This window comes from Echinops telfairi, unplaced genomic scaffold (genome assembly GCF_000313985.2).
Source record: "Echinops telfairi isolate 266 unplaced genomic scaffold, ASM31398v2 ScPeMD7_70;HRSCAF=299, whole genome shotgun sequence".
NCBI classification, from domain to species: domain Eukaryota; kingdom Metazoa; phylum Chordata; class Mammalia; order Afrosoricida; family Tenrecidae; genus Echinops; species Echinops telfairi.
In genome coordinates, this window is record NW_022103968.1 from 8,655,007 (window position 1) to 8,672,069 (window position 17,063).

The 17,063-nt window shown below is 52.2% G+C and overlaps 1 protein-coding gene across 10 annotated transcripts in view; it reads left to right on the forward strand.

Moving 5' to 3' along the window:
• FGFR2 (fibroblast growth factor receptor 2) overlaps nt 1-17,063 on the forward strand; it is a 125,040-nt gene that overhangs the window by 41,856 nt on the left and 66,121 nt on the right. For all 10 annotated transcript variants that reach the window (XM_045291220.1, XM_045291219.1, XM_045291217.1 and 7 more), the window contains one exon: nt 7,105-7,274. In XM_045291220.1, the coding sequence (XP_045147155.1) occupies nt 7,105-7,274 (170 nt within the window). The remainder of the gene's footprint in view (nt 1-7,104; nt 7,275-17,063) is intronic.

The following is a 17,063-nucleotide window of genomic DNA, read 5'->3' on the forward strand; positions in this document are numbered from 1 at the left end:
TCCGTCCATCCATCCATCCATCCATCCATCCATCCATCCGTCCGTCCGTCCGTCCGTCCGTCCATCCATCCATCCATCCTAATGCAGACTCCATAAGTGGAAAATGGCCCAAGTTGCACCAGCAGGTGTGGCCCTGCTGTTGACCAGCAGACAGTGAAAGGACTTTTTTTTTTGAGTCCCGATGCAGAAATGCAGCTCAGTAAGGAATAGCGGCTCCTCATTGTTGGGGGCGGGGGGCGGGCGAGGAGGAGGTCAGGAAGACGGAGGAGGTCAGGAAGACGCTGGTGCTGTGCCGGCCATCCTTGGCTTGCAGAGAATATCTGTTCCCACCTGAGTCTTGAAGCCGAGTTTGTGGCTAAGGTGGAACAAGTGCATATGTTTCTTATTTGGCCTGACGTTAGTGCAAGAAAAGACCTGAAACCTTTTCAATGATTTAAGAGCTGAAGGTGCAGCCAGTGAAGGTGATTGCGAGGAAGAATTTGTTGCCAGTGGGGGTGAGTTCATGCATTTCAAAGTGAGGGCAACTTTATTGAACGTTAAAGGGCATGTATGGTTGTTCTGTAAATCTACGACCTGGGACTGCCTGTCCGTTGAGGGGAGTTTCTCTGGCGTCATAAATCTGTCTAACTAGCTGCATTTTAAGAGACTTCTGCTATATTACAGTGAGATTCTGGATTCTTAACATGATCATGCATATGCAGTAACTGCTTCAGTGTAGAAAATGTTAACGTTAATGTCTAGGGAGCCTCTCATCCACCTGCACAAGCTGGGCAGTGAATGAGGAGGAGGACTGCAGAATGGGTGCCCTTGGGCTGAGGGCTTTGACGGAGAATATGAACTATACCATGCACTGCCAGAGACCGAACTGACAGTGTCTGAAGAGATGTCGTGGGCATGCTTCTGAGAAGGGAGGGGCTGGGTGGTCTTTGCCTCAGGGACTTTGGACATGTTATCAGCGGGGACGATCCCTGTAGAGACCCCCATGCTTGTTCAAGGTGAGGGTCAGTGGAAAAGAGGAGGGAGGCCCTCAGACATGGATCGGCAGCTGGCTACAACAAGGGCCTCCCGTAGGAGTGACTGGGAGGATGGCACAGGAGCAGGCGGTGTTTGGCTCTGTGGCACGTAGGGTCGCTTTGCGTCGGGACTGACTAACGGGCACTGAGCAGCAGCAAGGACGCGCCTTGATGATACATTTGGGTTTATTTATATTGTGACCGCATCTTCCCGCTCTTTTCACGTGTTTGTGATTAGCTAAATCTCATGGTTAAGAGAGCAGCATCCCTTGGATACACAGTTGACCCGCAGAGCTGAGAGGTCAGTACAGAAGGACTGTCCTTCTCATGTAGGTCAATGGTGCTGTGATAAGTCATAGCTGCTAATGGCTTTGGAATAATTCATTTTCTCCATGCCGTTGAGGTTTACAACACTGGTCCCCGCTCCTTCCCTCTCTCCTCCTTCGCACGCATTCAGGCGTTTCCTCTCCACCTGAGATGGGCCTGGCTTGCACCTCCGGTTTAAATAGTGCTGCTGAGCAAGCATCTACTGAGCACCGTGCAGAGGAGCAGTTTCTTGCACAGCTCCTTCTCTGGATGGACATTGGTAACACTGTGCATGGGCAGTGATGTGAAGGGGGCCCCAGAGGTAGGAAAACTGGCTCAAGGGACCTGGTCTATTCTCTCTCCAGCTGCACTTTAGGTCTTTGTGGATGGAGGTGGGGTCGGGGGGTGGTAGGCGGCTAGGATTGTTATGTGTCCAGGTTCAGTCATTAAGCAAAGCACTTGTCTACTAACTGGAAGGTCATTGATTCAAATCCACCTGCTGCTCCTTGGGAGACCACCGTGAATGCAGGCTGCCTAGGTCAAGGTTTCAGCCTTGGAAACCCTCTGGGGCAGTTCTTCACAGCCGGGAGGAGACCCAGCAGGGCTGTGCTTGTAGGACCACTCTTGTTCTTAACAAATCTTCCAGCTTCACATCAAATTCATTTATTTCAGAATGAGCCATTGTACGATAATAAAACATCCCCATCTCCTCTTACACCTTGCTTGTTATTTTATTAAAAAACAAACAAACAACATACATTTGGCATCTAAAGGGAGACCTGGAATCCTCTGTTCATGTCTGTGCAGATTAGAAGGAAGGGTGGCGACACTCCATCTTACATACATGCCTGGGACATGTTGCCAGGAGAGACTGGTCCCCAGGAAGGGCTGTCATGCTTGGTCAAGTAGAGGGGCAGGCCTTCAATGAGCTGGGTGCACAGCCTGGCTGCAACAATGGGCTCAGGCATCCGGCTAGGAGGATGGTGCAGTTTCCTTCTATTGTGCACAGGGTTGTTATGGGTCAGAACTGACTCCACATTAGCGCTTCCTGAGATTGGAGTTGGTCAGGCAAAGGTATTGAGGGTTGAGGGTGGCCCGTCACTGCCTCATGGAGAGGTGGGGGGTGGGGGTGGGGGGTGCGGGTGTGGGGGAGGTGAAAGCCCCCAGCCTGCTTGCCCTCTCTGTTGGGTTGCTGATGGATAGCAGCTATTCCGGGTGAGGGAATGCTATCGAGTTAGGGCTTTGAGCTGTAGCCATGTACGTGATCTGTTTCTGCTTTGTTGATTATATTTGGTGGTTGGCCCCACCCACACAAGCTGGGATTTTTGGATAACCCTCTCACACCTCTACCCCACAGGGCCTCGTATCTGTTTTGCATGAGCAAGACTGTAGGTAGTACGTTTTTTTTTACCATTGAAATCTTGCCCCAGAGAGGTGGCCACCTGCCAGAAATTCCAGCAAAGCATTCTTTCACCTGAGCCCTTAAATCATTGCTCAGGCACCAAGACAAAGGTCCTGGTTGCCAGCATGCCAGTGCCCCGGGTCAGGACCGCACAAGCCTGGGTGACTCTGGGCGGTGTGCAGACTCTGTCTCGGCTTAGCCCTGCCAGAGGGCTCCCAAAGACATTCCCCATTCCTCCTACTTGGGGATGGTTTAGGGTGATGGGAAATCATGCCTGATGGTGATTACGCACATAGTTGTTGATTTCTTATTTGTGAAAGAGAAGCTGGGGGAAGGGGGGTGGCAAAGGAGCAGCTTAGCTGTAATGAATGCTATCAAAAGAGTTACTCTGTTAATATTTAGCTAATGCCCCTGAATGGGCTATTGTGTTTACTTAAACAAATGACAGGGCAAAAGACACCTGACAGCGTGAGGTAGGCTTCTCACTGAGGTCAGAATTGTGAGTGGCTTTGTTTGGCAACAAAGGTCCTCATGTGTCTGTGCCCTCAATGGCTGCTTCCCTGTAGCAGCGGGGGTGGGAAGCTTAGGCTTTCCCAAGCAAAAAGCGTTGAAAATAAAAGACTCTCGAGATGGTTGGAGCACCTTTGAGGATGACCGGGGAGGCTGGCCCTGAATAGGAATCAGTTGTCCTCTGGGGAGCCCTAACAAAATAGGTGTGTTTAAGGGTACCCCAAGGAGCCCTGGTGGTGCCTTCTGGGAAGCATTGGGCTGCTAACTGTCAGGTCACCGGTGCAAACCCACCAGCCGCTCAGCTGGGGGTGGGGGTATGGTGGGTGGGGGGCAGTGCAGAGAGGAGGCTCTGCTCCCATAATGACTTGCAGCCACAGAAACCCTGTACAGCAGGGGTAGGGGGGATGTTTGGATATTATCACACCATTCAAGGGCCATACAGAACCATCAACTGAAAAGTTAGCCTGCTTTGTCCGTTCAGACATTGAATTAACTGGCCCCTTATGTGTCCGCTGTAAGGTCGCCTTGAGTCAGTATCGACTCCGTGGCAGTGAAGTTGGTGTTGGGATGTGATGGCTGTGGCGCCCTAGTAGTGGCATAGTGGTTACGAGTAGGGCTGTTAACGGCAAGGTTGACGTTTCAAACCACCAGCCGCCTGCCACTCAGTGGCGAAAGATGGGGGGACTTTCTACTGCTCTAAAGAGTTACCATCTCAGCAACTCCCAGGTGCAGTTCTACCCTGCCCTGTGGGGTCTCTGTGCTTTAGAATACCCTAGAGGTGAGTGTGTGGTCATGATCTCGGGGGCGTTGTGAAGAGGTGGCCTGGATTGCAACGGTTTGGAGAGGGGCCAGAACAGGCATGGCCGGGACGACCGGGAGCAATGTGATGGTTACAACTGCTTCTCTGTGGAGAGATGTGTGATGTTAGCAGTGCCGATGGCTCCTCAGGCCATGTGCTGCCCTCGGGCCGATGTGCCCCACCCCAGCTGCAGAATCTGCTCCGTGATGGTCAGTGGATAGGCATTCAGTATCCAAGGCCAAATGACGAAGTAGGTTGCCAGCTCAATGCTAGGGCTACTGAGATAGGAAAATCCACCCCTCCCCTGCTTCTCTCTCCCTCCTCTCCCCCCTCCCTCCTTTCCACTGTGTGCCACCGGGAAACCCCAACCACCCATTGCTCCTGAATGGATTCCCACTCTGGGTGACCCCCACCCCCGTGGGCCCCAGTAGAACTATGCCCGTAGGTTTTCAGTGGCTGGTTTTTTGGGGGTGGGGCAGAACATAGATTGTCAGAACTTTATTCTAGGGCACCTCTGGGTGAATGCAAGTCACTGCTTAGCAGCTGACTGCACTAACCACCTGCCCCATCGTAGAGACACGGTCCCCGCCACCGAGATGAGCCCAAGGATCCCGAGGAGAGTGGGCCCTGGAGCGAGGGTGGGGCAAGCTGCTTGGGAGGCAGCCATTCCCACTCCTAATTGGACCTTGGTCGCCTGTTGAGTGTGGAGGTGGGGTGTAGGCTGTGCCTTCAAAGGAGAGAAGGAGCTGTCTGAATCAGAGATGGAGCCTCCGCCCAGGTTCCTCTCTGGTTTGTGGGGCTTGCGTGCTGCAGCGCCATGTGCAGTCTGAACTAGCTTCTAGCAGGGTCCTGAACCTGGGGAGGGTGCTTTACGAAACAGAGATTTCGTCTATTGGTTTGTGTTCACTAAGACGTGACAAGCCAAACTGCTGAAGTTCTAGACCAGTCAGTGGTTCTCAACCTTCCTAATGCCGCAACCCTTTAATACAGGTCCTCATGTTGTGATAACCCCGCCCCCCAACCATACAATTATTTTTGTTGCTACTTCATAACTGCAATTTTGCTACTGTTATGAATTTGGGTGACCCCTGTGAAAGGATCATTCGACCTCCAAGGGGTCTCAACCGACAGGTTGAGAACTGCTGTTCTAGACCCTCATAAAGGGGTAGTGGGACTGGAGTCCTGGATGCTTGACCAGCCCGGCCACCAGTCTTGAATCTGGCTCATTCCTGGACGCCGTCGGATTGCCACCTCTGGGGAAAAGCGGATTCTGACTAGTGGGGCCGACAGCTGGAGGGCTCTGCTCTGGGGTCCAGCTGAGTCCATCCCAATCCGGGTTGCCCCTCTCCCCAGACCCCCTCTTTCAAGCTACAAGGCTCCTGGGCAGGTAACTGCTCTGAGCCTCAGTTTCCCTAGCTGTAACGCCGGGCTTCCAATAGTGCCTTTCTCAATGGATTGTCGTGGAGAGGAGCGAGTTGAACCAGAAGGCTCAGAGCAGTGCTTGGGGAGCAGGGTGTGTGCAGTTTGTAATGAGTTCTTCTTAGCAGGCCTGGAACACTTGAATTATGCTACCATGAGGAATGTTGCATCTACATAAAGGGCCGCCAGAATGGACAGATCTGTGTTGGAAGAAGGTCAGCCCTGGCTCCTTAGAATCAAAGGTGGCTCCGACTTGGCCTCACATACTCTGGAGGGGCAGTTCCTGGAGAAGGGTATGCTTGGTGGAGGGGGTCCGAGAAAAAGAGGAAAATCCCTCCGGGAGCTGCGTTGACCCCGTCATTCGGAGGACTGATGGTGAGGATGGTGCAGGACCGGGCGGGCTGCCCTGCATCAGACCGATTCCATGGCCCCAACCACAGCAGAGAGCTTTCACCAGTATTGTCATGTGGTGCTGTGGTTTGATTTAGATAAAATATAGCCCCCCTTGGTGATTTCAAGTGTATCTCTTCTGTCATTCAAGAATGCTTGTGCAGTGCTGGCTTGGCCTCAGCCCACAGGCCCAGGGTTGCATTGTGATGGGGGCCTCTCCCGAAGTGAGCGAGGCTGGACATGGCAGCAGGTCGTGGCTTTCACGTCCTTGGAGAGGAAAGTGGGTTGTATGTTTGTGATGCAGCTCGTCCAGCGTGTCATCTAAAATGAAGGGACACACAGAAACCAACTCTGCCATGGAGTCAATGCTGACTCACGGCCCCCCTGTGGGACCGAGTAGAACTGCCCCTGGGGTGGGTGGGGTTCTGAGACTGTGACTGTAGAGAGCAGAAAGTCTCCTCTTGTCATGTAAGGTGCTGGGGAATTGTGATGTCTCTTGAGTGGTGTTATCCTAGGAGGATGGTCACTGATACTCATTGGTCATCGATGACTCTTGTAAGCTCCAGCTCCAATGGAGAAGTTGAGGCGGCTTAGAGGTCATCTTGTCTCTGGGACACTGGTGTGTCTCTGTGATCCTTTAATGGGTTCGGTGATTGGAAAGCCATTGCATGTGGAGGGCTCAGCTGCTGCTAGTGGGTTTGTTGTCAATGTGTGCCTGGAATGAGTGTTTTCCAGCGGGGTTCAACATGACATGAGTTTTCTGGGAGAGAGAGAGAGAGAGAGAGAGAGAGAGAGAGAGAACAGTGCAAACACTCCCCACTCTCGACTCCCTCCTCATGGACACTAACCAGCCAACAGCCAGCTCCCAGCCAGCTGGGTTTGATGTTTGGAGGTATTTTTCTGATGGTGCTATAGTAGGCTGTTCACTGCAAGGTCAGCAGTTTGAATCTGGCAGCCACTCTGCGCAAGAAAGCAGAGACTTTTTCCTCCAGTGAAGAGTTTAGTCTGTCAAACCCTCTGGGAAGTTCTACCCTATCCATGAGGTCACTGCATCAGAAATGAGTCTTTTGTAAACATCACCCAATGGCTTTCCTTTGAGAAAGTATCTTTTTGGAGAGGGAGGGGGCCATTATCAGCTCTTACACATCCAAAGCCAAATCTTAACTGCCTCAGGGTGTGGAGTTTCCCTGAGGGCTTCGCCTAGGCGTTGAAGGGGCCCTTTTCGGTGATGGTGGAGTTGAAGGTGATGTTGTTTTCCGAAACAGGGGCTCCATATTGGACCAACACGGAGAAGATGGAGAAGCGGCTGCACGCAGTCCCCGCTGCCAACACTGTCAAGTTCCGCTGTCCAGCCGGTGGGAATCCCACACCAACCATGAGGTGGCTGAAAAACGGGAAGGATTTTAAGCAGGAGCATCGCATCGGCGGCTACAAGGTAGGACCAGCCTTTTCAGTCACTCCTGAAGCACTGCAAGGTGTGCAGCAACTGGAAGGGGTTCTGTGTGTCGAGTCACCAGTCGTTCTCCTCGGGACCAGTTGCAGTGTGCTCAATGGCTTGTCAGCGGCATGACCTGTGAAGTACCCCCCTGTCGGCGGGGTTCTTTCTGATAAGAGGAGAGTTTAATCACGCTGGGCTTGAACGTTGAGAGTCTGCGCGCTGTGCGCTTTGTCATCCATAAATCTAAAACTGGAGCACGATTGCAAAAGCGCTCAGAACCGTCCACACGATGAGTCAACTTGACGTCTTGAGTTGACTTTACTACCCTGGGCACTTAGACACGGTTGACTCAGCAGGGGTTTCTACGTATGTACTGAAACAATGAAGGAAAGTTGTCTAGGGGGTGGGGGGTGGCAGGGTTGGGGGAGGCTGGAGATAAGGCTGAGTTTTATGAAGGGTGAGAGCTGGCTTCCAGCCCCACTGAGGATGTACAAGGGCCCATCACAGGAGACTGGGCAGCTTTGTCGGTGGGGCCCTGTGGATTGATTGTCATTCCCAGTGACCCCCGCTGGCAGAGTAAACCTGCCTGTGGGGCTTCCTTGGCGCAGTCTGCAGGAGGCAGCTCTCCCGCTGTTTCTGCAGAACTGCTGCGGGGCCTCAGACGGCCAACCTTTTGGCTGGCAGCTGAGCGCTTCACTGTTGTGCCACCAAACCTCCTCCCAACCACCCTCACCTCCATCAACTTGAGTCAGGTGCATAGTGACCCTGTCGGACAGGAGAATGACTCGTGAGTTTCTGAGATTGTAACTCTTTATGGGGGTAGAAAGCCTCGTCTAGTCCCCTTGGAGTGCCTGGTCCTTTCCGGTTGCTGACCTTGCTCTCTGTTTGCAGCCCAGCGTGTAAGGCCTGCACCACGGGGGCTTGTCCAGCATGCACGGAGAGCTGGGAAGCTAGAGCTTCCCCGCCGAGATGCCCGTGATGCACATAAAACTGCCCACTCAGCAGGTGTGGTTTGAGCGTCCTTGTGGCAGGAGCTGTCCTCCACACGGGGCCAAGGACTCAGGGTTGGGCCAGCTTGCAGGACTCCCAGTCTAGCGGGATGGGCGAAAAAGTGAGCTGGCAGTCTGGGAACACGGAAGTAGGTGGAGCCAGCAGAGCCTCGGATTGAATCTCACAGGTGGTGTGGACTCTTGGGAGACTGAGGGCCAGGAGGCCAGGGAAAGATTCCGGGCTGGGCTTGAACGAAGGGTGTCCCTGACAGAGATAGATATGACATCCTGAAAATACTTAGGGTGCGGGTTTTAGGAATTTAATGTTGGGAGAAGATTCCCTGGGACATTCTTTGTGCAGTTGGAATGGGAATGGGCCTATTAGTTGTCTACTGCCGAGTAACAAATTGTCCCAAAACATGGTGGTTTATTATGACAAGGTTTTTATCACACTGTTTGCAGGGCTCAGGAATCCGGGTGTGGTTGGGCAGGGTCTTCTCTCTTAGGATCTTTCTAAAGGTTTCTGTTGAGGCTGAGATGTCCAAGGTTTCCTCGGAGAAGGATCTGCCTCCAGGATGCGCTGTGTGTGGTGGCCAGGATTCCCTGCCCCTCAGACTGTCCCCCTGAAGGCTTGCCTAGTGCTGTGTGGCTCTCCGCGATGGCGGCGCTCAGCACAGCAGCCTGCTCTGATGGCGCGCGAAGGAGGAAGAGCTTGAGTCACCGTTTTTTGGTCGCCTAGTCATGGAAGTGACATCCCATCACCTTTGATGTATTCTATTATTAGAACAAAGTCTCACCCACACTCAAGGGGAAGAGATTACCCAAATGAGTTGCAGGAAACAGGCGGCCATGGGGAACCATCCTTGGGGATTTGTACACTAGGTAAAAGAGAGGATGGTGCCCGCTCTGACCCCAGGTTCTTAAAAACCAGGTGGGGGAGGACTTTACGGGCAGCAGCCCTGGGCTGCCTGGAAGGACTCCCGGAGGAATGCTGAGCATAATGACATCAGATTAGATGACACTTCAGATGCTGTGAGTCACCGCCTTTCTCCCCACACACAACTCTAGAACCCTCTGCTGGAACACCTGACCCAGGGACTCATCCTTCCAGGGTTCTGTCTGTAAGAGTGTCCATTTGAACATCTAGAGGGGTGAGCCTCTAAGGTACCTCTGTGACTTGTGGTGGGAAGCCCATGAAAAGCCTGTCTGTGGGAAGGCGAGGGTGCTTGCGAACCCAGCAGGTGGAAGCACCCTGGGGTGGGCCTAGGGGTCCTCCAGGCCTCAAGAAGGGTTCACTGGCTTCTTTGTTCCCCACTCTGTCCTCCGACTAGGCGCCATGTGATTAGAAGGTTGGTCTCTCTACTACCTAGCGCTCCTGCAACAGGAATGCCAAAAGGGGCTAGCTTTGAAGAACAATTTATTTTTCTCTCCCAGTTTAAGAAGCTGGACATCTATGTCAACCCTGGTGTCTCTAGCCCTGGTGTCCTTGGGTCCTGGGCCACCTTCAAGTGGCATCTGTCTTCCCATTTGGCTCCTCTTCCTCCGCCTAATCCGGTTGCTATAGTCTGGGGTGTTCGTGGCGGACACACCCAGCCTAGTATGATCTCGGTAACACACACAGACACTTTATTCTCCAACAGAGGCCACAGACACCGGTTTAGACATGACATTCTAACACAGATTTTAGGGGGAGACACAGTTAAATCAGAAACAGTTGGCCTTTTTTCTTTTTTTAACAATAAATAAAGGAGGATTTCAGTAATGATCCTTGGGAGGGAAGAGTAGGCCTTTGGAATTGCTCTAACCACCAAGTGCTCTCTGAAACCCCCAGTTGATGCAGACCCAATGGCTTGTTTATAGATCAGTTTTGGTGCCCCCTTTCTGCTCAAACAGCTACCTCTTGGATTATGTCCAGGCTCTGCCTTGGGCCAATCTGCTACAACCTCTTTAAAGTGTTACAAAGTAAAGATGTACAAGCTCTTTAAAGTGTTACAAAGTAAAGATCTACAACCTCTGTAAAGTGTTACAAAGTAAAGATCTACAACCTCTGTAAAGTGTTACAAAGTAAAGATGTATCCCTCAGAATTACCGTGGGACTCATCCAAGCCATAGTGTTTTCTTTCAACCGCTTAGCATGAGTACGAAAACTGGACAGTGAATAAGGAAGACCAGAGAAGAATGGGTGTCTTAAAATTACAGTGCCGGTGAAGAAATATTAAGTGACCATAGCTGTCTTGGAAGAAGTACAGCCTTAATATGGAGAAGGGTGAGACTTTGTTTCACGTACTTTAGATGTGTTATCAGGAGAGACCAGTGCCTGCGTGGTAAAGTGGGCGGCCAGTGAACAAGAGGCGACCCTGGGGGAGAGGGCTTGGATACAGTGGCTACGAACAGAACCATTGTGAGGATGGTGCAGGACTGGGCAGCGCTTCGTTCGGTTGTACAAAGGGTTGCTGTGATTCAGAACGAACTTGCTGGCACCTAATTACAACAGGCATACATCACAAGAACGGGGGTCGAAATCCTGGTGGTTAATTAATGTTGTCGATTAAGTCAGACTTATAAATAAGTACAAAGATCAGATGAGCCCCAAAGCCCCTTCAGAGATGGTTGGGCGCAAATCAGAAGGAGCTTATGCAGATCTGAATGAGTGATTACAAGGAGGCGGGAAATGCAGGTTGCCTAATGAGAAATTGCTGCCTGATTTTTAACAGGTGCGGCTTCGTGTTGATTAGTTGTGGCAGCGCGCCCCTGAAAAGTGGGGGCGCACATTCTAGAAACAAAACGGGGCGCCTCTGGCGGAATGCCCCCAGACAGTCCCTGCAGAGGGGCGAGGCGCCCCGAGTGTTTTTATTGTTTCGTGTCCGAGCTGTTTCAGGAGTGGAAGAGAAATGGAATTTGAGTGCGTGGGAACAAAAACCTGAAACATACTTTGCTTTGAAAAAAAATGATGGAAAAGTGCAAAGTGGGGAGGTGTGCTGTACCTCGGAATGCAGGAACCAGGCGTGCAAGTCTTGGCCTGCTGCGGTGGCTCTGGGGCCCGGAGGCCTGGGGGCCCACCTGCGAAGCACAGAGCTAGTCCAATTGGACCGAATGAGGAGTTTTTCACAACGGTCGTAGCATTTGACATTCATTTTGAGGAGACGGAGGCGTTCCATGGGGGCCCAGAGGCTTCTGGGGCTTTGGAAGGAGAGACGGAAGAACTCTTCTCAGCTGCTGGGAGAACTTCAAGCTCGGTCCTCTCACCAAACCAGTTGTCATCGAGTCCACCCCAACTCCTGGTGGCCCCGAGAGTGTCTCTCAGGAGAGCTGGTCTCCCCAAGGTTCACAGTACATCACTAGCCCTACTCCTGGGAGGCCTCTGGGCAGATTTGAACTGCTAGCCTTTTGTTGACTGCTTTAACCACTTGCACTATCCAGGGAACCAACCCTCAGGTATCCTAGGTCATGAGTCATTGGAGGTTGAAGAGGCGGAGACCCTACCCCTTCCCCTGCCCCACTAGGCTCCCTGGCTGGCTGGGCCTGCCTCACGTTTCCAGGGCCTCTCTGTGCCTGGTGAGGGCAGAGGTTGGGGCATGTGGTCCCCAATGTGTTGGGTTTTCCTTCTTCCCCCCATAATCGTGGGGATGCCAACATGCATTTGGCCGGAGAACCTTGTGATCCAGATGGTGCATCCCCTCATTCGGCTCTCTGGGTGAGGGAGAAGAGGCCCAGTCGGAAAACCGGGGACCAGTGTCCTCAAAGTCATCTTTTCCTCCAACTCCTTCCTCTTCCCGCGAGCTTTCCAGAGAAGAAGGGCTGCAGTGTTCCCTCACATACGGGCAATGTTCTTTCCTTCCACGTTGTAATTCGGCTGTGTTCCACGGTCTCCTGAGTCACCCCCGCTCCCCGTGGGCAGGTGGGACCCCTTGCCCGTTCACTGCCCTGCAGCTCCTTCTAAAGCAGTTAGGAGTACATGGCCAGTGATGGAAGATGAGGGGCGTGGAAATCAATGAAATTCAATAGACACATGAAACCGGGGGGTGTGGCAGAAAGGCCGTTTGGATGAATATGACCGACCGTCATCACGGGGCTGCCTTAATCATCCCAGAACTCGTGCTGACCCATGCTAAGGGGCCGAAGAGCCCGGCTGTTGTTTCTTGCTATGTGGGCCAAGGCCGATCGGGGGGCACATTTATTGACAACGACAGCGTTTGACTTAACCGGAGTGCTCTCCCCTTAATTGTTCGTACACACCTGGGTGTCCGAATCAGCCTCCGTCTGTGCTGCCAGCCCTCACCCCAGAAACGAGAAAGCCCAATAGTTCATCCTTCATGCCTGGCCTCTTGCCCTCCAAACACTGGACTCTAAGCATCAGCAAGCAGCGGCCACTTTTCACCTTCAACAACAGTACAGATAATAATAAATAGGATTAAAAATAAATAATAAATAAAGAGGTTACCTGTGTGGCTAGATACTCATGTCACGGGCTCAGAACTATGATCGCAAGTTACTGCAGAAAAGTAAGACTGTGAGAAAAAGAGGGAACCATTTCTAATGAGCTCTGTGTCATCGTGCCTTAGGCTCAGTGAGAAGCAGCCACTTTTACACCACTTGGCAACTACACATAGCACTCTATTGACATAGTCCTGGAGTTGTCACCTGGGGGGCTACATTTCCAGGCAACATCTCAGAAGCATATAGCATGGATGGTCCCTTTCCATGTATTTATTTCACATTTTAGAAAAGTATTTGTACTTTTCGTTACAAATCTCGACTGACCTGATTGTTTTGGTGGGTCCGCTAACTGGATGTATTAGGCTGGGGCATGCTGCTTATACGTGTATGGAAAGAGCCTCGTATCAGGAAGTGGCACACACAGCTGCACACGGGAGTACTTCCAGTCTGGCCCAAGCCTGTGGGCCACATGTCAGCTGGAGGCTGCCTCTGACGCAGGTAGCTGCAGGGGCTGACCACTATGAAGCAGGAAGACCACAGACTAGTGGATGCTGAATTGAGTGAAGCCAAGGCTGGCAGGAGATTAAGGACGTTGACGAGCCAGGTGCAGCATCCGGACCCATCAGCGGAAGTGAAGCAGCACAGTGTCAGCTCATGAATGAAACCTCCCTCAAGTCTATCCAGCCTGTGACCAGCTTCAGGAGGCGGTACCCACTCTTGTTATTCCCACAGCTGCGGGACTGCTTTACAGAGGGTCCTATCCATCGTGGGCTTGACCACCCTGTGTTCATTCCTATCAGGGGATAATCCTGGGCCAGCCTAGTTAACTCAAAACCCAACTATCATGGCTGGGCTCTTCAGAGAAGGCAAACCAGAGGTGCTTATCTGTCTACAGAGCAAGAAACTCATCAAGAAAGTGACCCGCACAGTTGTAGAGTTGGATGTGTCCGAAGGCTTCAATTCCGTGGGTCGGTTGTTAACCCGAAGGCTTTGCCTGACTCTTGTAGCTGCTGGGGTTGACGAAGCAGGAAGGTGGACCTGGGAGCAGGAAGGTCACGTTGGTAGAGGCAGAGGTTAGCGGAGCCCTGAGGTCAGCAGGTCAGGCTTGTGACTGCAGAGCCAAATGAATCAAAGGTTGGCCGTGAATATAGAGGCCGCTCGTCCTGGGTCAGCAGGACATACCATGGGCCCTTGGCTCAAGGCCGGAGACTCAGACTCATCGGTGAGATAGATGCAGGATCCAGGCCAGCAGGAAGAAACAAGCCTTTCCGTAGAGTCGGATTCCATAGGGATCCGCCACACCCACGATCAAACGTCCTTCCAATGTCTTCAGGGCTGCGACTTGATCCGGTGAATTCCCTCCCCCATGATCTTCCAGCAATAGCTTGGTGACCCATAGCAGATCCCATCCTAGAGTTGATTACATTATGCTAGATCACATCCTGGGGGGAGGCCTCGAAGGCCAAATGGACTTTCACACGAGGTATACATTTTCTAGGTTACTTAACCTTTGTGGTGCTGTCAGATAAGTGTTGGACTGCTAACCCCAGCTTGGCCGTTCAAACCCACCAGCGGCTCCCGGGGAGAAAGATGAACCTGTCTGCTCCCATAAAGATTTATAGGCTCAGGAAATGTTTGTGGGGTCATTAGGGTTGGAATAGACTAATGGCAGTGGGCTTGGATGCTGGTTTGGGGTTACTTAGATGTTATGCTGAAGACATTTTAAAAAATTGTGAGAAGTGTTTGTTTATGTCAGTCGAATCGGCCACTGAGCATGTTTAACAGGCACCACTCTGTGACTTTAATCACGTGGGCCGTGTTGTTTAACCTTCACCATTTCCAGGGTTTCCAGCACCCTGCTCAGAAACTCACCCAACCAACCAACCTCACTGCCACTGACTTCCTTCTAACTCATAAGGACCTTATAAGACAGAGTGGAACTGCCCCGTGGGTTTCTGGGACCAGGAATCTTTATGGGAGTAAGAAAACCTCATCTTTTTCCTGATGAGCAGCTGGTGGTTTCAAACCGCCGACTCTGCAGTTAGCAGCCTGAAGCTTAACTCGAGAGGCCACCGGGACTCCCATCACAGAAGCTCACAGAGCTCAAAGAATATGCCCTTAAACAGTAAGTCACACCTCCTTCCCACCCCCCGGATGTTCTAAAGACTGTTGAGGCACATTTTACGCTCAACTCTCAAGTGTGTTTGATGGGGCAAAGATCACGACGAACATGCTTAGGAAAACAGGTAGGCTCTGCGAAGGTGTTTTTCTGCCAAGACCTATCAGCTGTTGTCCCAGCCTAAGCAGTACGTGATGAGGAAGCAGACGTGTGCTCTTATCAGCTGATGTGTATTGATTGCTTACCCACGTCAGGACTGAGCCAAGAGGCTCCCAGGGGTCATGCACCCCCTGGGGGGTAGAGAGAGAGAGAGAGGCAGGCTGGTTGGGCAGAGCTGGCAAGCAGCGCTGGGTGCTTTTGGTGTGAACTTCGAGCCCTTGTTCGCTGGCTGTGTGTTCTTCCCGTGTGGCTCCGTGCTCTGTGAGCACCTTATGCATGACCAATGCAGCAACGAGGTGAAGGGACGACTTCCCAAGAGCATGTGGATCCCGGCCCGGGGCTCAGGGTGCGGTGGACCTCTGTGGGGCGCTGCCGCCTCTGAAGAGGCTCCTCAGAAGGGGCTGGATGGGACTCTGCCTCTCCGTCTGTCATTCACTTCCCGGAGCCCTCTGGAGAGATTTATGGCCCTGTGTTCTGAGGAGCGGGGCATTTCTGGTGGGAGAGGTTCGGTGCTGGCCCAGCCCTGCTCTCGGGATACCTCCTGAAAAGCAAACTTCTTCTATCGACCTAGAGTTTAAGCATTAACAGGTGTTTGCCTCCAGTCTGTGTGGTGATAAGCAACAGCAGGGGCCCGGCCCTTGACACAGGCCAGCACAGGTTGTGCAAACAACCCAAGGGGGTGATTTGGAATCCACCCCTACCCCCCGTTCCAGGAACTTGCTGGGACTTGGGGGCCTGGATGAGAGAGCAAGATTGGACACCTCTTAATGATCACTGGTCCACTGGCCCATGGCCCACTGGGAGCGATTAGGAAGGCCAACATGCAAAGGGATGCTCTGGGTCCCTGAAGAGGGAAGTTGTGTAAGGAAGTCTTGGGTTGGGTATTTGGCTCTTTCTGAGTGCCACCGCCAACCGAGTGATCAACTTTGTGTTGGTGGGCCAGGCCCATCCAGAGGTGCCTTGGAAGACATGTTTAGTGGGCTGCTTTGCAAATTTTCAGCCTTGCAAACCCTATGAGGCGGTACACTCGGGGTCCCTATGAGTCAGAATGAATTGGACAGCAACTGTGACCACCGGCAGCAGCAGCACGTTGCCCATCGCATGACCAGAGCACCCACGGACTCTGTTTGAAGTACCACTTTCCATCCAGCTTTTAGGCATTTGTTGCACATGTTATTGAACACCGGGGTATTTGGAAAGGTCTGCAATTTCTTGCGATGTGGAAACCAAAGAAGCATCCAGGTGACTTGTCATCCACATGTCTCCCTGCACCACACAGACAAACTCCGCATTCCTGGTTGTCACATGTCGGTAGCTGCGGGGTTCAACACACACCCAGAGATGTAGTCAGGTAACAGGAATTTCGAGAAAACCTGTCTGGGCTGCCGTTTGTCTCTGTGTTGCCAGGGCGTGGAATGTTTGTGGAAGCTGCTGTGGGTGCCTTCCAAGTGCGAACGTCAAGGCTGTTCGTGTCCATCTGCCTCGTTTCAGTATTGAAATGCTCTTTAGTGGACCTAGCCCGGGAGCCTCCCTCTTCTTTAATTCTGTGACCTGGCAGGTGAAGGTATGGCAAGTACCACAAAGCTCTGGCCTCAGGGAGGCGCGGAATAAAGACAGGGACAACGCTGGGGCCTTCTCTTTCCCCTGACTTTTGCATTTGGTCCCCCTGAAAGTTACAGTCTTTTCTGCAGCTCTTCTGCTGTTTGGGTGGATGTACAGGACGCTGTTCTATTTTGGCTTTTTGGTGTGCGTGTGTGTGATTTCTTGTGTACATTTGCCACGTGAAAAGGGGAGAAGAGCAAGCAATGTGGACAGTGGTAGAAAGATGCATTGTTCACAGTCTGGTATCTCTTCTCGCTGGTTTTGCTTGTGTTTACACAGTCATGCTAACAGATCCAGGTGTATCTGCCTCTCTAGGGACAGGTGTGTTACGTGTGCTCTCTGTGAAATGGGAGCAAATATACAGGTCTGTCTTCACCCCCCTTCCCTGGCTCCTTCTTCATTGTGATGATGATGCCCCTTTCTCCTGTGAACTGGGCGAAGAGTTAGAAGACTAGATGGGAGGGTTAAGAACGCTTGGGT